This window comes from Grampus griseus (assembly GCF_964374135.1).
Source record: "Grampus griseus genome assembly, chromosome: 20".
Lineage (NCBI taxonomy): Eukaryota > Metazoa > Chordata > Mammalia > Artiodactyla > Delphinidae > Grampus > Grampus griseus.
The window spans coordinates 24,354,437-24,380,370 of record NC_139014.1 but is presented as its reverse complement, the minus strand read 5'-3'; the positions used below and the strand labels follow the sequence as shown (position 1 = coordinate 24,380,370).

Genomic DNA, 25,934 nt, shown 5'->3' with positions numbered 1-25,934 from the left:
CAGGCTCCTCCTCCCTGCCATGCTGGGTATGACCCACCTTCTTCCAAATACACTCACTTGCTGTGACTGTCCTTAAAGAGATAAATAGTTGACTTCTCTGAGCCTTAATTACTTCCCTTCTAAAACTGAAATAATATCTGCCTTTTATATCTGGCTGTTATGAGTTAAAAGAAATAATATACGTAAGTCACAGTCCTAGGCACACAGGATGCTCTTACATATGTTAGTCTGGTGTTATCACACTCAAATGTACACCCGCACAGCCCTGCACATTCACACGCAGATTTTCTCTGTATGTGTTAGGACCCTTATTCTTTCTACCTTCTATAATAATTATGTGTGTAGGTTCCTGGGGTGGGGGTAGGGAAATAGGGTGTAGTGAAAAGAAACAGGATTTGGAATAAAAAATTTGGGTCTTCCCCTCAACCAGCTGTGTGACTAAGGTCATGTTTACTTCTCCCTGAGTTTCTTCCTTCATAAAAGAGAGATAACAAAAAAATGTGCTTCATAGTTTCTTCATGTATCAATACATTATCAGAATAAGACTGGTGTATACGTATAGCTGATTCACTTTGTTATAAAGCAGAAACTAACACACCACTGTAAAGCAATTATACCCCAATAAAGATGTAAAAAAAAAAGGATGCTCAAGGGCTTTAGAGATTGCCAAGTGCTAATGTATTGTTACCCAATTGCTCTTGTCTATTTCCCAGAAGCCTAGAGCACAGTGCCTTGCTGGGGATGGGGAGGGGTGCACACAATGATTTGTTAAATGAGTAGGCCATGGCACTGACTTCTTTTGGTCTTCATAATTCCCCTCTGAGAGAAGTTTTAATATCCCCATTTCAAAGATAAGCAAACTGAAGCTTGGAGTGGGTAAAGTGCCTCATTCATTCATTCAACAGACCCCTGAATGAGCAACTACCCTGCATCAGATTCTGGGGATACAAAAACGAAATCTCTGCCATCACAACGTAGAATGGAGGAAAGAGACATAAAGGTAAGTATAGCACAAGGTGGATTATAAGTGATAGCTAGTATTTATTGGGTACTTACTAAGTGCCAGACACTGCTGTAAGCTCTTCATGTGTTTTACTCCTTCCATCCTCCCCAGACTCTATCAGCCAGGTACCATTGTTATGCGTGTTTCTCCTGTGTCCATAGATGAAGCATGGTGATTGCTTAAGGATTCATAAACCTCAGGGAAGTTTTCCTGAAGGACTAGTAATTAGCTAGGCAGAGAAGGTGAGTGGAGAAGGCAGGGCCATTTCAGGAGAGGGAAAGGTTTGGAGGCCACCTACTGGAAGCCTCCACAGCATCCCAGGCAGGGGCTGGTCAGGAGGCTGCAGGAGCACGCAGGGCTCAGTGTAGAAAAGAGAGTGGTCCATATCCTACAGGTAGTTATTTGAAGGGTTTTAAGCAGAGGAGAGACTTGGCTAGATTTTTAGCAAGATCATCTGGGCAGCTGGGTGGAGGTGGATGGAAGGGAGAGAGACTCAGAATAGTAATCCAAGCTCAAGCTGATGGTCGCCCGGACCAGGGCTTGGGGCAGTGAGGAGGAGATGAGAGAGAGAGGCAAAGTTTTCCGGATCATGATGGTTTGGGGATTGTTAGAGGACAGAGAGCAATTTTGAAGGACACCCAGTTTCGGCTGCTAATCCAGGGGGATGGGGGAGATCTGATGAGGTCAGTTTTGGATGGAGCCCAGGTCTTCTGGCCCCCAGTCTTTTCGCCTCCTGGCGCTGCCAGCGACGACTGCCCGCGGGCGTGCTCTCCCAGCACCAGGGAACACAGCTGCTCGGCTGGCGACTGAACTCGGAGCCGGAACCTCACGCTCCCGGCGGTGGCGGGCGACAGAGGGCGCTCCCGCACACGCTCAGGCCGCTCTGGCCCAGCCCGTCTCAGTGGCCGCGGAAGGTGACGTGGACACGGAAGTGGTCGTCGTCGTGGCTGCACTGGTGGGAACGGGGCGCAGGGCTCAGAGGGCGGCTGGCGGGCGGACGGGCGGCGGCGGTCTCGCACCTGCGGGGGCCGGGGACGCAGGCTTTGTAGGTTGGGTGCGACGAGCGGCTTCTTAGCCCTTCTCTTGCCCGTCGGAGCCGGGACTCGTTCAGCCGGCGTCACCATGACCAAGGCCGGTAGCAAGGGCGGGAACCTCCGCGACAAGCTGGACGGCCACGAGCTGGATCTGAGCCTCAGCGACCTGAATGAGGTCCCGGTCAAGGAGTTGGTCAGTACAGTCCCGCGAGGCCCAGGCGCCCACCCGCGACTGGCGCTGGCCCCTGCGTTGGTCGCCTTCTTTCGCATGCCTCAGTCTCCATGGCTTAAAATGAGGTGGGGGGAGTGGGACTAACTCCCCGGGGGGAGGCCGCGTCCGGCCCCAGTTTTCTTCCTGGGATGTACACGTGTCACTTTGGCACAGTTCCAGAAGATGGGAAGGAGCTGCTTGTCTGGCTATGGGCTTTTTACGGGTCAGGAGTGAATCTCCCCCCCGCCCCATTTCAGGGGCTTTCGCAGCGCTCAGCTCCTTGCCCGACCCAAAGTAGGAGCTCTCAGAGCGCGATTGCTGGATGTATTCGGAGAATGAATGAACAGATGAATGAATGACTTGGTGCAAGTAGGCCTCCGGTTAGACCTGGGTGTGGCCCAGACCTGGCTTTTCTTGGAAGCCAGAAATCCCAGCTGGCTGCCCCAGCCCTGAGGCATGCTTCCTTGAAGAATGTGACATCTCACTGCTTGGTTGGCAAAGTCTCTTCCCAACTCTGAAACTGGTGGGAATCCGCACCATCGTGGCCCACCCCTCCACCCGCCTACTCCCGTACCCCCAACCGGGGAAACAAGCCTGAGGCCCCAGGGACGTTACAAGACTAGTTTGTTGCCAAAGTGGAGTTAGATGGTACATCCCTGCTTTGCCCACCTGGTTCCCCACCCGCATCCCCCACAGTAGCCTCCCTTTGGATGACCTGCACTTTCCTCACTGCCTTTAACGAATTATATTTGCGTTTGGCACTTGGCCCAGTCTTCTCTCTGCCTTGGCTGTGTAGTATGGAGGTTAGAATGGGATTCCCAGTTCATATGTCAGCTTCATTGCTTAATAGCTGAGTGCCCTTGGCAAGCTTAGTTATCCTTTAAGCCTAGATTTCCTCATGTATAAAATGGTGATAATTATTCCCGTCGCATAGGGTTGTTGGGAGGATTAAATAAGACTGTAATGTAAAATACTTGGCAGGTAGCAAATGTTGATGCATGTAACTATTACCACGGTGTACTTCCCACTGTGATATCTCAGACTTCTTTAGGTGGTCAAACTTCATGCTTGGGACTTTGACATTTGGAAAGTCCACGTTGGCCCAGTGTCCTTAACTGATATTTGCCTTCTTCCCCGCCCCATGTTTCAGCACGGCCCTAGAACTGCTGTCCGAAACCTTTCACTCCAGGCCTCCGGTTGGGGCAGCATTGCCCCTGGGAGAACGGAAGGGTCAGTTTTGCTGATCCTCTCCATCCCAAACCCCATGGGAAAACGGAGCTGGGTTGTGAGGGCCTTGATTTCACTCTGCATTCACTCACTTACTCATTCATTCAGGTACGAATCAGCCAACGGGTATATTGAGTGCCTGGCAGACCCTGAACTGGAGAATATGGAAATCACAGAGCTATATTAGACACAGTCCCTGCCCTGAAACCTAATAAGGAGCAGTGCTAGAGAGAATCTTAAAAGTGCTGTGGAGAATTTCTGAGAATCTGGTCTTTTTTCCTTGGATGTTCCCCAGCCACATCCCTACTGTGCATTCTTCTCTAGGTCGTGGGTGACTGGCTCATTTTTCCTTTCGTGTCTCCAGGAACATTATACTTCAGTGCTATTTTTTGTTTTTAAAGGCCTTTTTTTTTTCCTTTGTTGAAAAAAATTTTTTTAACATCTTTATTGGAGTATAATTGCTTTACAATGGTGTGTTAGTTTCTGCTTTATAACAAAGTGAATCAGCTATACGTATACATATATCCCCAAATCTCCTCCCTCTTGCATCTCCCTGCCATCCTCCCTATCCCACCCCTCTAGGTGGTCACAAAGCACCGAGCTGATCTCCCTGTGCTATGCAGCTGCTTCCCACTAGCTAGCTATTTTATATTTGGTAGTGCATATATGTCCATGTTAAAGGCCTTTTCTAATCATGGGAACTTTCTGTGGAAAATGCTTCATTAGCAAATGTCACTGAATTGTTCCATGTGTTGATCTGACATTTTGTTCTCATTCCCTTTCCTAGGCTGCCCTCCCAAAGGCCACCATACTGGATCTGTCCTGCAATAAACTGACTGCTCTACCGGTAAGACTGGCAAGCAAGCATGATTCCTTCTAGAGCCCTGCTGCTTCTCCTTCCTGTCTGGGGGAGTTGTGTCATAAGGCATAATTTCAGGATAGGCCTGCAGGCAGGCTACCACTAAAAAGGGCTAAGCCCTTCTGCACACACGGCTCACGGCTCACCACCAGGAGCTATGCCTGCCATCTCCATTTTCATTCGAGCTGGAGCAGCTAGTAAAAGGTAGAGTCAGGATTTGCGCATAGGTGCCTCTGACTTGGGGCCTCCTGGACTGTTACATCACAGTGTGTGAGCCCAAGGCCAAGGTGTTCTCTCTTTGGGTCCTAGTCGGATTTCTGTGGCCTCACACACCTGGTGAAGCTGGACCTGAGTAAGAACAAACTGCGGCAGCTGCCAGCAGACTTTGGCCGCCTGGTCAACCTCCAGCACCTGGACCTCCTCAACAACAGGCTGGTCACCCTGCCTGTCAGCTTTGCTCAGCTCAAGGTAACAATTCATGACCCAATGTTTCATGGCCAGGTGTGGCAGAGGCCTCGGGGACTGAGGGAGTGTGGCTGTGAGAGAGGCCGAGAGGAATACCACCTTGTTGTCACAGCCTCAGACGGCTTTCCCTGCAGCCGGAACAGAGAAGGGATTTCTTTCTGCTCGTTTTGTTCCACTTTGAGGGGCTCTTTATGTGAACTCGGGCTTACCAGGCTCTCTGCCCCATCTGTTTAGAGTCTGAAGTGGCTGGACCTGAAGGATAACCCCCTGGATCCTGTCCTGGCCAAGGTGGCAGGGGATTGCTTGGATGAGAAGCAGTGTAAGCAGTGTGCCAACAAGGTAAGCACGAGGCTCCCCAGCGGCTCCTTCATACGTTCCCCTGGGACTTGCCTCTGTCGCCTCTTGTTTTCCCCTCCCAGGGCACCCATAGCTGTGTCTTTTTTTTTTTTTTTAAAGAAGATGTTGGGGGTACGAGTTTATTAATTAATTAATTTAGTTTTGCTGTGTTGGGTCTTCGTTTCTGTGCGTGGGCTTTCTCTAGTTGTGGCAAGCGAGGGCCACTCTTCATCGCAGTGCGCAGGCCTCTCACTATCGTGGCCTCTCTTGTTGCGCAGCACAGGCTCCAGACGCGCAGGCTCAGCGGCCATGGCTCACGGGCCCAGCCGCTCCGCGGCATGTGGGATCTTCCCAGACCAGGGCACGAACCCGTGTCCCCTGCATCGGCAGGCGGACTCTCAACCACTGCGCCACCAGGGAAGCCCCAAATAGCTGTGTCTTTTAAAGCACGAAGGTCTCTGAAAATGTCTACTCTGAACCTGTCAGGCAAAGGCACCTTTGTTTCTCTCTTTACAAGCAGTAGAACAATACTGTCTTCTGCTCTACTGCAGTACTTCTGTTCCTAGAAATCAGGACCTTGCATGATCCAACACTGCACTGTTGACAGTTGTTTATATGGAGCAAGAGGGTTAGGCACTGTAGCTTTTCTGAGTCACAGTTATTGAATTTTGATAATAAAGGTGTTGTTAGTATTTGTAAGTTTATACCTGTAAACAGACACATCCTGGGCACATCTGGCATTTGACTTCAGTTGAGTCATCTGACAGGAGGAGGGAACTAACTGGCAGCCTGGAAGGCAAATACTGCCAATAACCTTGAAGGTGCTTTGCATTGTTTCTTAAGAACAGCACTGTCCGCCTCTCTCAAAAACTCTACTACAGTCATTTCTTCCCTCCAGCTTTAGAACAGATTGCTGCTGCTTCAGCTGAGCACCAGATGACTGACTTGGCTGTGTTTAGGGGGCGTTGTGAACACAAAAGAGTTAACTTTAAATGCTAGATTAATGTAAGCGAAATGTGTGAATCTCGGGAGTAATGGCCTTTCTTTTCTTATCGTTAGCTCAGGGCTTCTTAGATAGTCTCATCATCTGTGTCACCCACTGTTACAAGAAACCAAGCACAGCATCAGTGCATCCAAGAAGCCAAGGCCACAGTTTGCCCTCAGCTGGGAACAGTACAAGTGATCAGTGAATCCTGTTCTGAAAACTCGCTGCTTTAAGAATGTTGTCTCTTCTGAAGACTAACAGTAGCTGCCATTGCCTGCTCTTCCTCTGCTGTGCATGCTTTGCATGTCTCATCTCATAGCCCTCATGAACCTGGGAAGCAGGCGCTACTTCTGTATCTCTGACCCGAGAAGCCCTCAGTATGCAGCACCTTTCACTGATCCATTTATTCATTCAACTAATACTACATTAAACCAAAGTTGCTGACATTCCAGTTTTTGACCTACAAAAATAACTTTTGTTGAGTGTAAAGGTCTTTAGTATTCACAGATATTTTCCAGACAAAGCTCCGGGGAGCACGGTGCGTTGGGGACGTGGTGAGAAGCCATGCTCCGGCTCTGCTGCCCTCCTGCGCACACCTTTAGGCACGTACAGGAGTGGCGTGGGCCAGTCAGAAGGAGGTCACTTGTCTCCAGGAGTTAGTTTAGGTCTCGTCAGTTCTGACCTGTGGGTGCATAGTAACTAATCAGCTTGGCACATAGAAAAGCACCTTTTAAAAATAATTGGTTAGTTCAGCAGTAATCACCAGGTGCCTACTACCTGCTGTGGACGGGGATAGGTAGACAAAAGCGACCCTCCAGGGGCTCTAGAAGAGCCTCTCCCGTTTCGGACTGGGCTGTGTCGTCAGGTAACTAACTCCTGACGTATTGTAGCCAAGCTAAAAGGGGCGGCTCTTAAACGTCCAGGTTCTTTATTTAGCCAGTTTTTACCCCCTAAAGCCAACTGAATGGTTGGTGCTTATATAGAATTCAGAGTTCAGGGTGAGACAGGGACTCTGAACTTGGGCCCCCTCTCCACATCATGCTTGACCTTCCTCCAGATCCTGCAGCCCCTTGTTGAGCGGCCATTTTTTAGTAAGCTTGACCCTGGAGAGGTGCCAGCTGGCGCAGGTCCTGGCTTACTCGGGACAGGGTTCCTTGTGGCTTTAAGCCAGGCTCTTAGAGGGAGTGGCTTTTGCAGACCTGCTCCTGTGTCCCTCTTATGATAGATGTGGGCATGTCTGAAGTTTCCATGAAGTAAAATAATTACATTTGAATACATGTCTGTCCTGCAGGTTGTCTAGTGCAGTAGCGAAACAGAAAATTAAGACAATTTGCTGTGTTCATTTAGAATACTTGAGCTTTTCTTCTCTTATTAATGCAGTCAAGCAACAGTGTTCATTGAGCTCATAAAATGCCTTTCTCTTACAGCTCTCCTGCCTCTGTGCACTATACGTAAGAGGGACAAGCTCTGGCCTAGGAACTCAGCAGACGTACACGCTCAGCTGTGCTACTTTCTAGCCATGTGACATCAGAGCCTGGGTTTTCTTCCTTATTTTTACAATGGGCATCCGGTCAGTTGCTCATCACACCTGTATTGAGTGCTATAACTAGCTAAATGCTGTGCTCACCTGCAGAGCTAAGGACAGTAGTCCCTAACCCTTAGGGAGCTTACAGTCTAGGATTGAGATGGATAAGAAAACTCCCACGAGTGGGAGGAGGGGAGCCTGAGGCAGCCAAAAGAGGTCAGGAAAGTGTCTTAGAGGAAGTGCTGTCCCTGTTTAACACAAAAGTTGCGGGGAGAATTACATGAAGCGATTGTAGATGGCAGGACTCTCTAGATTCCAGTTGGCACTGTGTTTCACAGACTTCTTTCCTGACCGCTTTAGTGAACTGGGCTTATATGGCTCTTCTCTGGCTAAGGTTGGTGCAGTGAGGACACAGGATAAGGTTAACTTCATTAGCTCTGCACAGCTTCCAGGGCCTCTGGTGATCAGGGCTCCTGAAAAGAACAGTCTCTTTTTTGAGACTCCCCACAGTGAAGACAACTGCGTTGAGTAGTTCAGCACCCTCCTCTCCCTTTGCAGGTGTTACAGCACATGAAGGCTGTGCAGGTGGATCAGGAGCGAGAGAGGCAGCGGCGGCTGGAAATAGACCGAGGTAGGTGGCCACCCGCCTCATGCTTGAGGAGCTAGGATCCAGGATAGGAGCCGTGCAGAGCAGTGGGGAACAGCGTGGTGGTAGATGGCAGCATCTCTCCAGTCCTGGCTTCTCCACTGAGCCCCACAGTCATAGTCAACTGCTTATCTTTCTGTCTGCTTGGAGGGTTAATAAGTATCTCAAATTAAACATGCCTAACCAGATCCCCTTCAGCACCTTCTGGTGTCCCCCCATAATGGGAAATCACTATCCCTTTAGTTATTCAAGCCTGAAATTGGGAAGATGTCCGTGATTGCTTTCTTCAGTTACTCTGTTACTATGTCTAGTCTATCAGCAGTGGCAACTCCAGTGCCACCACCGCAGTCAAGCCTCCAGCCGGTGGACTGCCACAGTACCTCCTAGCACCATGTCCTGGCTCCATACTTGTGCCTTCTCCACACAGCAGCCAGGGAGATCTTTTCAAAACACAAATCACTTCTGCCGCTATTTGCTTAAAACCCTCTCATGGCTTCCAACTGAACTTAGAATGAAATTCAAACTCAGTAACATGGCCAACAAGGCCCGCCATGACCCAGGCCTGCTTGCTTCTCCGGCCTCGTTCCACACACCAGGGAGAGAGTGCAGTTACCGTCAGCCACACGATCCTCTGTTGTTGCTTGAACACACCAAGAACTGTCTCATCTTAAGGGCTTTGTTGGTTTCCTTTTCCCTCAGGTCTTTACGTGGCTGCCTACTGGCTGCCTGCTGGCTTCATGTGGTCCTCATCTGTTGCCCTAGGTTAACCTTAACCTTTTCAGAACCACTCAAATGAGAAGAGCCAACCCACCTGCCACTCTCTGTCACATCCTCAGTTATTTCCTTTATGGCACATATCACTGTCTTTTTCCCATTTGTTCACTTGTTTATTGTTTGTCTCCTTCTGTAGAAAGCAGATGACTTAGGCACTAGAGCTTGACTTTTCTTCACTGCTGTATCCGAGCACTTGGAACAAGGCCCGGCACACAGTAGGTGCTCTGTTGACGAGCCGGCTGACTTCTGAGCCCGCTTGCTGGAGGACTCCTGTGGTTAGAGGGACACGTGTAGTACTGATTACAGGCGGCCCCTGAGATTGGAACCCCTGAGTTGTGACCATTCCCTGTACACGCATGGCCGCTGTGCTGCCCATGTTTACTGTGACAACTGCTGCTTTCGCCTCTGGATGGCACATGTTCTCTCGAGGCTGGGCAGAGTGTGTTCTTGGCATTCTTGGTGCTCAGCTGGAACTTGGAGCTTGTTTGTATGTGGAAAAGCAGTGGAAAGCTACAGTGATAAGAATAGTACTATTGAGCTCCATGATAGTTCAAATAGGCTTTGGAGCCCTAAAAGGACATTTAACCACCATTTGTGGCATTCTGGCTTTGGAAAAATGTGCTTCAGTCTTCCAAATAATTTGGGAATGCATTTTTAGAAACCAGTAATTTGTAAGGTGGGTGCTGTATGTAAACATTGAGCTGTGGAATAAATCGGAATGTTACATAGACTCCTGAGTTGAAGTCTAGGGTACCCTCTGACAAACCAGTAGTCTTGTTTTTTCAGGAAAACATTTCCATCTTCTCTAACCTTGAACCTGAGCGCTCCCTTTTTCTTCCTGCCCTCCCCATGCCACATTCCTTTCCGAAGCTTGGGAAGATGGGACTCCCATAGAATCAACGCCTCCCTTGTTTCCTCTCCTCATAGTTGAGTTGTGCAAGGCTGTCAGCGGCTGTGTCTTCTGAATTAGTACCTGATTCTAAAGGAGCATCACACTCGTCACCCATGCCTTTCTTATGCCCCCCACCCTTGTTACATCACCCTAATCTCTGCTGCTTGTGGCTAGGAATCCCTGAATAAGAATCCACTGAGCAAACCCTGAGAGCAGCTTATTGTATTTTAGGGAGGGCTTACTTCCCAGAGAGCAGAAAGACAGCTGTTGCCTTTTAATGTATCTTATGTGATCCACAGCATAAGGGAAGGGAGCCTGAATCCATAATCACTTGAGAAAGCACACTGGAGGTTTGTGGGAGAGAAGCCACTTTTGGGTATACTTTCTCATAGAGGCCGAGAAGAAGTGGGAGGCCAAGCAGCGAGCTAAGGAGGCTCAGGAGCGGGAACTGCGGAAGCGGGAGAAGGCGGAAGAGAAGGAGCGCCGGAGGAAAGAGTATGACGCCCTCAAAGCAGCCAAGCGGGAGCAGGAGAAGAAGCCTAAGAAGGAAGCAAATCAGGCCCCGAGTAGGTTTTTCTCTCAGTTGCAGGGTTCCAGGAGGGGTGTGGTGGGGACACGGCTTAGGTTTCCAGGCATGGCTGAGTGAGTGAGCGAGCGAGCGAACAAGCTTGCAGACCTCGTCAGGTACAGCATACTCTAAGGCCTGGGAGTAACTCAGAGGGTCCACTTACGGGGAATGGGGACCCTCCTACTGCCCCGAATGGTTTGTTTCCCCAGTGTCACATGCTTATGTGCAGGTATTTGGGTCAGATGTAGCTTAGAACGTTTCCAGAACAGGGAGTTGCACTTTTTGTAAGGGTTAGATTCTAAAATCACCCAGAAAGGTGAAGATTGCATATGGTCACATTACTCTTAAAAGTCCCTGACGTCATCCAGGAAGTGGACTGAGCTTTTGAGTGTGTGCTGCCGTCTCAGTGGTGCCAGCACTGCCTGTGATTTTCTTTCCCAGTTGGACCCGATCACTCTGTGTGGTGAACACCAGGGGAATCACTTGGCCTGCATTCGTGGAGCCATGTCGTATATAAAACACGTTAGTGTTTTGCCTGAATATGTCCCGTTGGATTTGTGTAGCAATGTGACTCGATGTATAAGGGAGGACCGTATATCCTCTGGGCCAGAAGGGACACCTGAGGGAGAGGAACCCGAGCAGGGAAGCTCTGTGGGGAGGGAGGCCTGCAGGGCCTGTCCCTGCTTGCCCCCGCTAGCCTTGAGCAAGTCGCCCAACCTCACCACCTTTCTGTTGCCTTGTGTAAATGAGGATCATACCTCCTTACAGATTAGTGATGGGATTAAGTGAGAAAAACCTATGACAGGATCATGTAGTTCTTGGAATGTGGGTGTTCAGTCAGGTTTTTAAAAAATTTGCCTAAAAATCTCAAAACCATTTTTTCTTCAATAATTATATTCACTGCAGACAATTTCTTTATATATATCAGAAAATGGCAATCACCTGTAATCCCCTGTTCCCAGCATTAATCACTGTTACCAATATGGTATACTTTCTTGCAGGCTTTCTTTTTATAATAAAAACATTAACAATATTCATAACTTTTGAACCCGTTTCCCCGAATGGGCAGCACTCTACCCACGCTTGATGCCTCCTGATGGGCCCCTCCCCTTGGTCCTAAGGGGCCCGGGTCATCAGCATGTTATGGAGAACTTAGGACCCTGGGGACTGTGTGCTAAGTGAAACATCCAGAATGAGATCCGGTTTTGAATCTACTCCCTGAGATCCAAGGGAGAAAGAGTTCATGTTTCAGTCTCTGCATAGCAAAGTTTTTAAGAGCTCAGATGGTCTAGAAAACGTGTTCTCCTCAGGGCTGGGGGAGTTTTCATCAGAGCAGAGGGGTGTAAGTGGACGTGCACGGAGACTAGCATCGACTGCAGAGTGTGCGTCCTTAAACTGACTGGACTTTTTGCCTTCTGTGACTTTGTCCCTCCAGAATCTAAGTCCGGCTCTCGGCCCCGGAAGCCAGCACCCCGGAAACACACTCGCTCCTGGGCTGTGCTGAGGCTGCTGCTGCTGCTGCTGCTGCTGTGTGTGGCTGGTGGGCTGGTCGCCTGTCGGGTGACGGAGCTGCAGCAGCAGCCCCTCTGCACCAGCGTGAACACCATCTACGACAGCGCGCTCCGGGGCCTGCGCAGCCACGACATCCTCCGGTGGGTCCTGCAGACCGATTCTCAGCAGTGAGCTTGTCCTCCACACCTGCTGCCTCCCAGCCTTGGAGCTTGGATTCCTATGGAATTGGGTTCTGTTGGACACACCTCTTTTTAGTGTCAGACCTACCTGCCATCATCACATGGCTGCCGTTTGGTACTTGAGACCTCCTCTTTGTAAGACTTCTTTGTTCCTTAGTCAGGGTTCCCTGGTGGAATAAGGAGAAATAGGAGGTGGGGCCAGTTACCTGCATGCTTAAAAGAATAGGCTTGGGGTGGGGAGAGGACAAAACATAGCCTTTTTTAGTTGTTATACAAAGCTGTATAAAGGCAAGGCTCATTTCTACTAAAGGTCAGCTGTCACTACATTTATACTTTTGTGTGTCACAAACCCTTTCTTTCATTCCTCCCTGGGGAGCCAGGGCAGATCAGGAGGCAGTGTGTTATTGGGGACTAGGGGAACACCATACTCAGCAAATCTAGTCTAAATTGGGGGGGAGGGGCATACCTATTTTTTAAGGACCTCAGACATTCAGATATTTTAACAGTCATACAAAATCTCAGGCTGTGACAGGACTTCCAGACCATCCAGTCCAATGTAACACTTGTAGACAGGGAAACTGAGGCCTTCCATGACTTGCCTATGGTCTCCTAGCTGGTTTGAGGCAGAACTGGATTCCCACCCTGGTATCCTTTCTTCCCATCATTTTGCCTCCTTTATCGTGTACTGAGAGAACAAAACTTACACCAGAATTGTCTCTTGGCTGGAGTATAGAATCTTTCACGGGAAACAGATTCATGACCCACAGATAGAAATCTCATAGCCATGAGGGTCCTGGGCAGCTCTTGTAGAGTCCTGCGGCACTTTATGTGGCTTCTATAAAATGGGGATGGTCCAGGCTCCTGGCGTCAATTTGAGAGCATTAATTCCCTGATTGCCAATAAACAAGAAGGTGGACCCTTGCAAAGCCACATTGTCTGTGACAGCTCTCTTACATAATCGGTGTGACTAAATACCTCATAGGCAACCTGAAAACTAAAGCTTCATAAGAGACTGAGGTTTAGAATTGATTCTAGATATAACTACACAATGAAGGGAAATAAGTAGCATCATGGAGTTTAAAAGTGGTACACTAACGACTTGCATGAATAAGGGCAGAACTGTCCATTCTCTTGTCTGCCAGACTCAGCATTTCTTGCTCTGTGGCCTCCTTTGCCTCCTTTCACAACAGTTGGATGAAGGGATCAGAAATGGCCGTCACGGTGCTCATTCACAGAAGACTCCCGATTCCCCAGGGAGAGCAAGAACCTGTCATGTCCAGAGACAGAGTGGGGTCCGTCTTTTCGGCACTAGTGGCCCATGGATAAGACTGACACTTGTGACCGTCCTGACAGTGGAAGAAAAGACTTGTTCTTTTCTCCCTCAGGGAGAGCTCTGCTGCGTAGGCCCACACCTTACCCAGAATCACTACACATTCCTTTAGTCTTCCTCCAAGCTCCAGAGCCATTGGTACAAATGCTTTATTGAAACTAAACACATAGTACATAAAATGAGATTAAGAGAATACAGAAGTCAGCATAGTGATCAGACCTCCCCCGTTCCTTGGCTGCCTGAGGCAGCTTCCGTGGACGGGAGGAAGGCGGGAGCACGTCCAGCTTTGTCAAGCAGCCCGCCGAGGGCAGTTCACTTGTGACCTCAAGATTTGACGCTGAGGTTCTTTTGGATTTTTACAGTTATTAAATACGTGTCTGAGTGGTCTGTCTTTGTTCCTTTGTATTTTGAGGGCTGGCTGGGGCAGGGGTCGGGGTGGTTTGTACGTGGCAGTTGACTTGCTGGGAGAGGAAGGCAAATGTGAGCATCTCAGCCTCTGCCCCAAGCTGACAGGTAGGGACACTATCGCAAACAGCGACACCCAGGAAAGCCTGTTGTGGGCAGGACCCAGGCTGTGCTGCAGGAGATGCTTCTGATCCCTGCACTGTAGTCATGCTCTGAGGTCGGGGGGCTGGGGTGGAAATCAGCTTTTCATCCCTGTCCCTGAGGGCTGGCATCAGTCTGCACTGTCTAAAGAGAGATCTGGCTGCAAAGCGGTCATCTGAAGGTAGATACGCCTGGAGAGCTCTGGTCCAAGACGGCGGGAGGTGGCTGTCACACCTTCCCCACGGCGCACCTGTATGTCTGCAAGCAAATTCTGGCGTTCTTGCTCAGAAAAACACCGCTTATAAGCCTGAAAGTGGTAAATGACCTGTTAATACCATACCACCCACGGTCATTCCTCATCTGTGAATAAGGGACGGGAAGCTTGGGTTGGGGGATGAGAACCGTCCTCCCTCCCTGGTCAGTGTTGACTCTGATCTCAGACCCGCACTGTTGACTTACAAGGCATTCCTGGGCCCTCACCAGTGCTGTCCATGGAAACTGGGAGCCCACTAAGGCCACAGTGCACTGGGCAGTTACCCCTGGAACGGCATACCTGGATCAGGAGCTGTGGGGAGGGGTAGGCGTCCACAACGGCACTGGCCATTTCCAGGCTGACTCGGTTCAGCTGCTGAATCTGTCTCCTCCAGACCACTGCAAGCCCCCTGCCAGAGCGGTCCACCTTTGCCCCTCCAGCCCAGTCACTCTCCGGGCAGAAGGAGAAACTAGCTTGATCTCGGAGCTTCCTGCAAACAGCACAGTTGAGCTGCAAGTCGCATGTTACTGTGCTGCACCTGTCCCCTTACCTAGGAACTTAAAAACCCTCCACTGACATGGGAAGAGGTGGGAATGATGTTCTACCTGGCCAATTTGAATGCTCATTCTGTCCCCTAGCAGTGCTAGTTGCCGATTCCCGTAAAAATGACATCTATTCATCAAAAAAGAAGTTACCGGGAAAGTACGAGGCTCTTGCTTGCATTGAGATTGGGGTATCTTGATCGGGGAGGCAGTGTGCATGGAGGTTAGCGCAGAGCACTGGGTATCAGGCAATTTGGAGTCTGGCTTTGGTTCTTCTGATTTGCTAGGAACTTTGACAAGTCGGTCTCTTTAGGCCTCAGTTCCCTCAGGTATAAAATGAGGGACTCGGATTGGATTGTCTCTGAGGAATCACTGATTTTAAATTCTGACTATGAACAGCCCTTGAGCTAAGTAGGCTAAAAAATTGTTTTACAAGGGCTTGTTTCATTGTGACCTGACCTGCAATGACTTCTGGTAAGTTGGCCCACTGATAACCCAGTACCAACCTGCAGAACACAAACTTACACATAAGCTACAGGAGAACATTTTAAAGGGACTGAGCTTGGGGGCTCTTTCCAAGAATTCCCAGGGTTCGGTCAACTCCTTCTGCCTCAAACTTGAGTGACAACAGGCTAGCAGCAGAGTTCAGGGGAAGGGACATCATCTTTGGGTACCAGAACCACTGTAAAAGACAAGGCCAAGCAACCGAGCCAGGACCTGGGGGCACTCACTTGAAGGGCGCCTCAGCCACAGCCTTTGTGAACACGCACGCCAAGTCGGCCAGCTCCTTCCAGCTCTGCACGATTCGAGCCTGGGCTTCTGTGTGTAGCTGCAGATCTACCAATGCCTAGAAACCCCAAAGCACATGGACTGGAAGGGTACGCAGAGGGTAGTTTGAAACGGTTCTCCTCTCACCGTTCACGGAAGCTGCACCCCAGCCCCTTGGCTCCCCGTTTGGCCCCTTCTCTCCTACTCAGTGCCGAGGTAGAAAGTAGTGTCCAGCAGGCATTTTACTCTTTATCATGGTGAATCGGGTTAGATGAGAGTGGGCAGCCACGATGCCTCAGGCAACAGAAGTTCTTACCTCTTCCATGTCCACCCTGGTCACCACAGCCGCTGTGCTGGCCTCTGGTTGTCTCTGCTTCTCCTTCTCCTTGGCCTGTTCTCCATTTGCCACCCCCCGTTTCCTTCTCCTTGGAGGATTCGGAGCCCTGGAGCAGGGAAGGAAATCAAAGAGCGGCAGCTCCAGGCCGAGCTCGGGCAGAAGAGTTGTGAGAAGACCGGACCAGAGAGTCCCACAGGGCTAGGAGGGATGCTATTTTGCAGAGGGACCCAGATCTGGGATGAATAAATTCAGCCCCGTTGGCCTAAGAGCTGCCCCTTTTAATGCTAAGTCTCGAGGACAAATCCAAACCTGAAGCATTTCTCCGGATCCACAATCACCAGTGACAGAGCTTTCCCAGCTGTCCTTGCTGTGATGTCAGTTACGAAGCTCCGAAGCGTTTCCTTCCCTTCCTTGGTGCTGCCCAGACTCCCCTGCGTGAAGGGGCAGAAATGCATGCGTGCCTGCTCCCTGCAGTCAGCCCTCCGCCCCAGCCTCAGCGCCTACCCCTCTGGCTGTGCCCACCTGCTTGAAGTTGTAGATCATGGACACAAACGCCTCTGCCAGGAGCAGCACCAGAACCATCGGCTCCTCCACCCAGTCCTCCTCTCCATCCTGTCAAAGGGCGTGGAACCCGGCAGAGGGAGGCAGGTCAGCAGGTGCTTAGCACCTGCGAGAGAGATCCAGGCCTTCTGGGTGAATGACTTCATCCCCATCAGCCTAGTCCACTTTTTTTTTTTTTTTAATTGCGGTACACGGGCCTCTCACTGTTGGGGCCTCTCCCATTGCGGAGCACAGGCTCCGGACGCGCAGGCTCAGCGGCCATGGCTCATGGGCCCAGCCGCTCCGCGGCATGTGGGATCTTCCCGGACAGGGGCACGAACCCGTGTCCCCCTCATCGGCAGGCGGACTCTCAACCACTGCGCCACCAGGGAAGCCCAGCCTAGTCCACTTTGCATTATCATTTTTCTTCTGGAATGAAGTCATGGTGGCAAGAAATAGTAACCCATAATCCCGTCCTTCCCAGTCCTCAACTGTTCAGCCTCAGTGCACGGCACCTCTGAGGCAGTGAGTAAGAAAGGAGCATTAGTGAGTTGAAACGGACTGAGAAGTAACTGCCAATATTTCTCTGCATTCTGAATAGGGAAATGGAGTGAAGGAAACTCTTCCAAAGGATTTGGAACAAATAAGTAACTTGGGCTTTGAGGGTAGATGCTAAGCTGAGTGGCCCTTACACATAGGTTTTGTGTGACAAAGATAAGAATCACCAAGGAAACTTCAGTCTGTGAGAGCACCTCTTCGTCGCCATACTAGGGCATAATCAAACACAGCCAGGGCCGCGTCACGGTCCACAATCCTACAGCAGTACAGTATTACAGAGTAGCCGTGAGCAGGGCTTGTGCGGAGTTTTCTGATTAGGTCCCTATAAGCAAAAGCCAAGACCCATAATATTGCAAAGCACAGGTGGGAGGAGCTCTGGGTTCTAGTCCCTCCCACCCCCCCCCAGCCACTACTCAGCTGTGATCCTTAACAAGGCTTTCAACTTCTCAGGGCCTCAGTTTCCCCACCTGTGATGTGGGGATAAGAATTTCTTCCTTCTAGGATGACTGCGACAGAAACGGGCGATTCCCCCCCACCCCCCAAGGGGCGTTTGGCAATATCTGGAGACATTTTCAATTGTCACAAGTGGACAGGTACTGTTGGCAGCTACCAGGTAGATGCTAAACATCCTACAAGGCACAGGACAGCCCAGCACGACAGGGAATTAACCAATCCAAAATGGCAGCCGTACCCGAGGTGGAGAAACCAAGTTAAAGCCGTTATCGTCCTGAGGTACGGCGCTGTCCCTTGTAGTTTCCTTGCACCCTGCCCACACCTTGGGAAACAGCCCCTTTACTAAATCCTCCTCAAGTTATACTCAGCTGAGTGTGCTACCTGCTTTCCTGCTGGAGCCCTGACTGATAATACATCCTTCAGAGTAAAAGCGTATTTATCCTGTAACTCTATGGAGGAGAGACAGCAGCCAGAAAACCCCTACCTCAGTGGACCCAGCCCTTCTCCTCCACGTGATGCTGCAAGGCACGGCCGGCGCCTCAATCACACAGCAGCACTCCATGGACTGGAGGGCTCCGAGGAGCTGGCCCCCACCTTCCATCTGTAAGAGCACTGCAACAGATGGGAAAGGGGCTGTCAGTGGGGCCCAGAAAGCAGTTCATCCAGCATCAGGTAAAGAAAGATGCCTGCAGGACCTGGATCCAGCAGCACAACGATATGCTTCAAGCATTCCTCTGGCCTCTGAGCTTTCAGCCTGTTAACCAGGGCTGCCTTCTTCTTCCTTTCCTCTTGCCTCTGGGTGCTTTCCTTCTGGCCTGCTTGCCCCCGCTGCTGGTGTCCCTGTGAGCCTCTCCTCTGGACCTTCTGATGATGCTTGGTTCTCTTCTGAGGTGGGGGTACCTCAGCATTTGTTTTAGTTACTGTCACGCTGTTGCTCTGGACAGAGCAGGTAGTTGGGTAGGCTGGCGGCTGATGGCTTGGACTGTCTACCACAGGGTCCTTGTTACTCGACACACACCTCTCTGAGGTGTCACAGAGAGGAATATCATGGATCTTTGTGAAGGGCTGGTTTTGCCAGTCACGTGATGCTCCTTCATTATTTTGATGATCTAAAACCCTTTTAACTGGGGAGCTGGAGTCCTCAGGGCTCAGCTGCTTGTGGGTCAAAAACTTACAAGTAAGTCTCTCAGCCAGGGGAGCAAATTCTTCCTCATCCTCACTTCCACTGCTTAGCACCCTGACTGGCTCTGTTCGTGTGACAGTTTCAGCTGTCTCTGGAACAGGTGGTGGATCTCTCAATTTTGGTGATGGAGGACAGGAGGCCTCAGAATCTGAGATGTCAACCACTACAATCTTCTCCTCCTTCTGAGGCTGCCTCCTCTTTGTTGAAGACGGTTCCTTCTTCAGAAAGGCAAATGTTGGCAACTCCTCAGACTCACTCTCACTGGAATCCAGTGAGAGTGATGACTTCTCTACAGCCATCAATATGTGCTATCAGATTAATTCCCTAAAAAGAAAAGAGAGATGAGACATAGACTGTAGCACTGAATTCAGTCCACTTGATGTGTTCTATGGCCAAGCTTTAAGGAAATAAATGATACGCAGAGAAAGAGGATATGGTCCCAACACGGTCAATCTGGAACTCAACAGCTATGTCTGTAGTCTAACAGGAAACCTTCTCAAATCCTTTCTAGGTCAAGGTGAGGTTTAAACAAAGGGGAGGTTACTATTAAAAAATGTTAATGAGGTACGAACAAGACTCAACACAACCTCTTTGCTGACCTCTGCATGTAAAATGGAGATACCAAGAGTCACGCTTTTTTAGCTGAGTATGTGAATTTTGTGACTGCCTTCTTAGCAAAATATTTTCAAGGTTCATTTATGTTGTAGCATGTGTCAGTACTTCATTGCTTTTTATGATTGAATAACACCTCACCGTATAGATATGCCACATTTTGTTTGTCCATTCATCATCTGGTGGACATTCTGTTTGACTCCATTTTTGGCCATTTTGAATGAATAATGCTGCCATCAACATTCATGTCCTAGTTTTTGTGGGGATGTTTTCAATTCTCTTGCAGACAGATCTAGGATTGCCAATTGCTGGGTCGTGCACAAGAGTCATTCTTTGAACAGATATTCACTAACACTGTAGGTGTGACCCGAGATGAGCCAGGTAACCTCTCTGGGTCTCTCTTTTTTAGTAAACTAGGGATAATAACATTACCTACTTTACAAGATTGTAAGTAGTTTAAAAAAAAAGAAAAAGCATGCATCTACAGAGCTTAGTAGAGTATCTGGCACGCAGGAAGCGCTCAGTAAAGTAAGCTGAACGACTAGGGAGACCTCAGCCCTGTCCCCGCACGGGCCTCGGTAGATTCTGGCAAAATGCGGGGGTCGGACAAGCGGGCCCATGCTGCGCGGGCTCCAAGCCTCTCCCGCCGACAGCAGGGCGGGCGGCTCGCCCACGCACCGCGGCAGAAGCGCCGGACGCCCCGGCCACCGAGCCTCTGCAGAGCTGAGCTCAGGAAGTAAGCCCTACCCGGTTCGCCCGCCCGGCAGCGCTCACCAGCAACTTCTCGCGTCACTCTTTCATCCGCCACGCATGACCCGGAAATAGATCTCCGGTAGCGGAAGCAGATTTCTCAGACCGGAAGCGAGTGTAAGGCCAACATGGCGTTAGCTGTGCTGTCGCAGAGGACGCGGACAGCTGGTAAACGGCCGCCGTGGCGGTCGCCGGGCGAGGGGTGGAGGCGGAGTGGAGACCTTGCAGGGATCTGGGGGCTTGGAGGTCGTTCCCCACGGATGACCCTGGGGGCGGGAGGGGACTGGGGGGAGTGTGCGGGGCCCACGAGGTTTGAGGGGCGGTAGTCACTGGTCGTGTGACAGCTAGGGCGCGGAGCACGTGACCTTTCCCTGCCAGGCGTGCAAATACAGCTTCCCTAGGGGTGGGTGACGGTTCTCCGCTTCCCTGTCTCGGTTTGTTTGGGTCCCATTATCTACAAAAATGGGTTACTGCTTTTGGCACATAGGCGCGCAAAAAGTTAATCTGTTCATTCAGCAGATTGAGGGCTTTGTGCCAGACACTGTGGTAGGTGTTGAGGATCTCAGCAGAGAAGATGAAGACATAGTCTCTACCCGCAGGACGGTTACTTCTAATAGATAAGCACGTAAATAAAATAGTTGTGAATTGTTGCAACTACTGTGACAGAAAGGGAAAAATATGTCTGTGTCTTTTTTTTAGGTTGGGTGGTCAGGGAAGCCCTCTGAGGAGGTAACATGTAAGTTAAGACCTAAAGGATGACCGGAGGCCTGGCTTTGTAAGAGAGTGAGGGGCAAGAGGATGACTCGACCCAATTTTCCATTTTGAGAAGCAAACTATTGCTCTTATGTGAATTTAAAGGGAGTAGGAGTGGAAATGAGGAAACCAGACGGGAAGCAGTAACAGTAGCCCTGAGGAGAGATGATTTAGTCAGGGTGTTAGTGTCAGTGAACTTGGAGGGAAATGGGTGGATTTGAAATACGTTTTGGAAATAGGATCCACAGAGCTTGCTGGTGAACTGGATATGTGAGATCAGCAAAGGGAAGGAATCTGCAGTGACTCTTTGATTTCTGCCTGAGCAGCTGTGTAAGCGGTAGCATCATTTACTTTGAGGAGGATGGGGAATAGGGGGAAGGGCAAAGATTCGTGAGTGAGGTAAGTTAGGTAAAGCAAAGTCCAGTTCCTGAAATTGAGTGAATAAATGAATAGGTGTTTAAAGGTAGGTAGATCCTGGTGCTGGTCATTTCACATGTTGTCTCTGTAAGTCCTCATCTCTGGTCCTTTGCCGCAGCTAGTCTCTGTTCTCATTAAAACTTCAGAAACCTAGGTTTTAGGAACTCTGAACCTGTAGACTCCGGGACCCACAAGCCTTCTGTAAAGACTCTGGCATGACCTTGATTAACCATAGCTGTATCTGGAGGCCTGAATGCTGGGACTGCCATTCCTGGGCTTGTCATATAGCACAGGGCTTCCATCCTGGTCATTATGAATTTTAGTTCACTTTCCCTTTTAAAATAAATACCATTGAGCACTTTGGAATGAGCCTGGAGAGGTCAGATTAACAAGGGCAGGGTGTCAGTCTTCTTGGTTGGACCTGTGCTTGATGGACTTGCCGAACAGAGAAAGGGCCCAGCCTTCTGAAATGGACAGGAGCCTGCGGGAGTCACCCTCACAGAGGCTGCCCTTTTCGTTTACAAGTGTCTGATGTGCAGTGGATGGGTGATGGCTAAGAAAGTGGTGGGTGAGGTCAAAGCAGGAGCCTCTCTCTGGGTGTCCTGTTGCTGGGCTCTGTGGTCTGGCCCCTCCACAGTGCGTTGAGCCTTGAGGGCATAATGGTGAGTGAGGCAGAAACAGGCAGCTCTGTGGTGTCCTCTTGCTGTCCTGTTTCTGTGGTTTTGTTTCTCTTCAATAGGACTGGATGTGTCAGGACCAAGGGCACATGGTGTTTATTTTTTTTCCAATAATATTTTACTCCCTCCCCTCAACTCTAGGCCACACACAGACAGCTCATGTAGTGCTTGCTTACACCATGGACAATACAAGAATGACTTATCCCCTGTCGTGGGGGAAAGCCAAGGACCTCAGACACTCCCCGAAAACCCACAAAGTCAAGTTCTGCTCACACATCTTCCTCACCTCCCCTGACACTGCCCCCTGCCACCTCTCAGCTTAGCAAATGACCCATTGAGGCAGAGAGAGAGTCTGATGGGGAGCCGCTCTGTTTGAACAACATTTCTGTTCTCTCTGCAGTTACCGCCCTGCTGAGCCCCCCTCATGCTACAGCTCTTGCCGTCAGATATGCATCCAAAAAGACAGGCGGCAGCTCTAAGAACCTCGGTGGAAAGTCACCAGGCAAACGCTTTGGCATCAAGAAAATGGAGGGTAAGGGTGTGACCTGGCTTCCACTTTCCACTTAGCACCCTACCCTGCTGTCCTGGCGTTCCTTTGAAGAGCGGGCAAAGCACACAAGTGCCCTGTCCTGTACTCTCCATTTTGCTCACCAGAACATTTAGTTCCAAATTAAAGAAACAGAGGCGGGGTGGAGGGGCTGAGGAAGAGCAGATAGGTGGGAACCTTGGCCATGCGACTGGAGAGGAGGCTGCCGGGTGGGAGACAGGGGCTCCTTGTGTCAGACTGGGAGTTGGTCTTATCCAGGGGCAGGCTTAGAAGTTGGTATGTAGCATTTGGGCCAGGAAGGCGAGGGCTGCCATGGTTTCTTAGCAGTTCGCTGTGTTGCCTCATCGTGGGGGCCCAAAGGTAGCACACATGTGGACTTCTCTTCTAGGTCACTATGTTCATGCTGGCAACATCCTTGCGACTCAGCGCCACTTCCGCTGGCACCCAGGTGCCCATGTGAGTTGCTCTTTCCCCCCGCCCCCCATTTTTTCTTCACCTCTCCATGCTCCTGAGCATAGTAATTGTAACAGTTGCAATTATTGGGTGCTTACCAAATGCCAAGTGTCATGCTGATTCCTGGGCCTGCATTATCGTTTCATCCTTACCCCATCGCTAGGGTAGGTAGGTGTCATCTCTGTTTTACAGGTAGGATGCCAGGAACTTAGAAGAAGAGGGGCCTGTGTAGTGACAGAGCTAGGATTTGAACCAGGTCTGCTTGACTCCCAAATCACTTTTTCGCTTTGGTAATAGCATTAGCTTGGTTCTCTGGGGTCTCCTTTCTAACCCCCAGTTCTTGGAAGAGGATATTTCTAGTGATTTAAGATATTTTTTTAATCTTGGGAAACTAATTTCAATTTATTCATTTTTTATTTTTAAGAATTTCTCCTTTGATTAAAGTTATTATTAGATGGCTGAAAGATAACTTGAACTTAATAAAATAGAATTCAGTTTGTGGGCCAGAAATTAGGTCCATACCAGGCAGGGATTTCAGTTTCAGCAAGTTGGTATTACTTGCTGAGGTAGGAAAGTTCTTTAACACAGATCTGTACTATATTCTTTACATTATTTAAAATATTAGTTTAGTTTCCTCTGTAATCAATTTCCTTCTGCCTTCTTACCTCTTTTTTGGCAATTTTAGTAGGCACAGAAAGACTGATAATAACCTATAATTATTTCAAAAATGCTAATTTGTATGTGAATTGATTGTATGTGTAGTAGCTTTATTTTTTTTAGAACTCGAGACATGCAGTATGTGGCTGTGTTAACTCTTCAGACTTAATAAAATAATGACAACAATAATAAAAACTAATATGTTGTGACCTGGGCAGTATTCTAAGCTCTTTCTGATTATTAACTCATTTAATCCTCAAGATGACCCTATGAAATAGTTAATATTTATCTCCATTTTGCAGATGAAAAAAGTGAGATACAGTGAAGTAAATTAACTTGCCCAGATCACACAATAGTAAGTAGTAGTGCTGGGATTTGAACCAGTCTGTTCGTTTAGTCAGAGAGATATTGAATAATACTGGGTAAAAATTGCCACACATGCAATCTCAAGTTCTAAAAGAAAAAAGCTATGACATGTATAGTTAAAAAAAAGAAAAGAAATATGTAATACACAGTTTATTTCATCTCCTTGCTCATATTTCTCACCTGAACATCAGGGTTAGCAATAGTACCTACTTCACAAGGTGAGAATCAAGTGAGTTAATGTATATAATAGGGCTTGGAACAGTGCTTACACACAGTAAGCGTGACATAAGTATTAGCTGATATCATTTTGTTTAATTAGTCTATGCATTATCCATATAGCGTTGAGCCTAAACTTTACAGATCACCATATAGATGAAAATGTATATCAGACTAGTGCTGTGTTAAGCCTCAGTGAAGCAAACTCCCAGGAGCAGTGATTAGAGACATTTTCCTGGGCCTGGTTTGGGCATCTATCCAGCGTGGCTTCTGGCCAGCTGCACAGATATGGGTCCAGGTATCAGCCCTGAGTAACCACCAGGATTGGCTGTTGGAGTTTTCTTTTCCCGCCTTTGTGATGGAGTAATTACCAAGCAGTGGGAAAGGGAACCTGAGGTGGAGCTTTCTGAATCCTCCCCTTTGGCCCCAGGGCCTGAATCTTTGTGAAGAGTCTATCCTAGAACCCTGGGATGGACCCCCTGACTGTCTAGCTGACCAGGTCTGTGTGTTGCAGGTGGGGCTGGGGAAGAAGAAGTACCTGTATGCTCTGGAGGAGGGGATAGTCCGCTACACTAAGGAGGTCTACGTGCCCAGTCCCAGCAACTCGGAGGCTGTGGATCTGGTCACCAGGCTGCCCGAGGGGGCTGTGCTCTACAAGACTTTTGTCCACGTGGTTCCTGCCAAGCCTGAGGGCACCTTCAAACTGGTAGCTATGCTTTGACCTCCTGGTTGAGGCCTTTGGACAGAGACTGGAGCCCAGGTGACAGGAGAGGGTGGTACCAGACGTCATCAAGGGTTGGAGTGACGACAGGTCTCTCCAGGAAGAAGTCTGCTTGGTGGTGACTGCAGGAGACTGAAGTGACTGGCTGGGAAGCCCTTTGGGAGGCCTGACCTGGGGCCAAAAATAAAGTTAGCCGGAGTCGTGAGTCTCTGCTGTTTGGGGACAAACCTGGATGGAGTGGCTTCCTGATCTGTTACCCATGTTCTCAAGTGCACACAAGGGGGGGCCTCAAAGCAGGAAAGAGGCCTGTTGGTGCGGAAGTGAGAAGAGGGGACTTCATTTTGAGGAGGGGATCCCTTTAGCACCATCCCCCGAAGGGTGAGGAAGAGGAGTGCTTGTGCTTGAGGGTCTTCCTGCGCCTTCCCCTCCTGGATCCCACAGAAGTTGCTGGGGAAGAGTGGGCGGGGGGCGACCAAGGGGCCAACAGAGGAAGCCAGTGTGGTCATGTTCCTCTCCTGGAGCCACATTCAGAGGGAGCTGGGGCGGCAGCCCCAGAAATGGCCACATGGCAGAGCCCTTCCTGCCTCTGTGGGTCCAGAGCGGAGAGGCCCCATCTGGCCTGGAATACCAGGGTCCTTCCAGTGATGAGGCAGAATGGGTGACAGATGGGCTTCTTCCTGTTACCCAGAGGGACACCTAGCTCTCATTCTTTCCTGATTCTTAGTTTATCTCAAACTGTAAACTGCAGCAAAGAATCTGGCTTTAGGAGTACTCAGTCTGGGCCTAGAGTGGGCTGGGGGCAGGCCTTCATTGTCAACCCAAGACCTTTAGAAGCTTGGCTTCGAGTGCAAGGGCGAGGAAGGAAGTCTCAGCAGGGGTGGACAGACGTCCTGGCTGTTGGAGGCAGGCGATGCTGGCTGCAGCCCCAGAGAGGGCTTGCAGAGATAGTGCCTTCCTCCCAAGCACTCTTCTTTGTCCTGAAGGCAGGAGCTCCAGGGGTTGAGGGCAGAGAAGTCTAATTCTGGAGGTCTGCCTTGAA

The 25,934-nt window shown here is 49.7% G+C and overlaps 3 protein-coding genes across 4 annotated transcripts; 2 read left to right on the top strand and 1 right to left on the bottom strand.

The window, feature by feature from the left end:
* The first annotated feature begins 1,925 nt into the window (after positions 1-1,925).
* LRRC59 (leucine rich repeat containing 59) lies at positions 1,926-13,933 on the top strand. Its single transcript, XM_082679055.1, has 7 exons — positions 1,926-2,230; positions 4,263-4,322; positions 4,644-4,802; positions 5,034-5,138; positions 8,204-8,276; positions 10,350-10,523; positions 11,961-13,933. Exons 1-7 carry the CDS (start codon positions 2,126-2,128, stop codon positions 12,206-12,208), a joined length of 924 nt encoding a protein of 307 aa, XP_082535181.1. The 5' UTR covers positions 1,926-2,125; the 3' UTR covers positions 12,209-13,933.
* A 151-nt stretch (positions 13,934-14,084) lies between these two features.
* Positions 14,085-20,137, bottom strand: EME1 (essential meiotic structure-specific endonuclease 1). The gene is made up of 9 exons (XM_082679054.1): positions 20,113-20,137; positions 18,239-19,050; positions 18,028-18,155; positions 16,515-16,604; positions 16,302-16,423; positions 15,972-16,098; positions 15,619-15,734; positions 14,646-14,835; positions 14,085-14,399 (listed from the first exon to the last, which is right to left on the bottom strand). The coding sequence occupies exons 2-9, from the start codon at positions 19,023-19,025 to the stop codon at positions 14,223-14,225; spliced, it is 1,737 nt and encodes a 578-aa protein (XP_082535180.1). The 5' UTR covers positions 19,026-19,050; positions 20,113-20,137; the 3' UTR covers positions 14,085-14,222.
* A 52-nt stretch (positions 20,138-20,189) lies between these two features.
* On the top strand, positions 20,190-25,113 carry MRPL27 (mitochondrial ribosomal protein L27; the record flags this gene model as incomplete). 2 transcript variants are annotated; one of them, XM_082679923.1, is made up of 4 exons in its annotated part: positions 20,190-20,256; positions 22,336-22,467; positions 22,871-22,938; positions 24,689-25,113. In XM_082679923.1, the coding sequence occupies 4 exons, from the start codon at positions 20,217-20,219 to the stop codon at positions 24,893-24,895; spliced, it is 447 nt and encodes a 148-aa protein (XP_082536049.1). In that variant the 3' UTR covers positions 24,896-25,113. The 2 variants fall into 2 exon arrangements, with proteins under 2 accessions (XP_082536049.1, XP_082536048.1); XM_082679922.1 differs by having other exon boundaries at positions 20,217-20,334.
* Between the last annotated feature and the right edge of the window lie 821 nt (positions 25,114-25,934).

Bases quoted from the DNA above. Each gene is read 5' to 3' on its own strand.
- EME1 (XM_082679054.1), bottom strand. From the start codon at position 19,025: ATGGCTGTAGAGAAGTCATCACTCTCACTGGATTCCAGTGAGAGTGAG. The intron at 18,156-18,238 runs GTCCTGCAGGCA...CATCTGTTGCAG, and splicing joins CGTTGTGCTGCTGGATCCAG to TGCTCTTACAGATGGAAGGT. The intron at 16,605-18,027 runs GTAGGGGTTTTC...GCCCTTTGACAG, and splicing joins GAAGGGCTGGGTCCACTGAG to GATGGAGAGGAGGACTGGGT.
- LRRC59 (XM_082679055.1), top strand. From the start codon at position 2,126: ATGACCAAGGCCGGTAGCAAGGGCGGGAACCTCCGCGACAAGCTGGAC. The intron at 2,231-4,262 runs GTCAGTACAGTC...TCCCTTTCCTAG, and splicing joins AGGTCCCGGTCAAGGAGTTG to GCTGCCCTCCCAAAGGCCAC. The intron at 5,139-8,203 runs GTAAGCACGAGG...CTCCCTTTGCAG, and splicing joins GTAAGCAGTGTGCCAACAAG to GTGTTACAGCACATGAAGGC.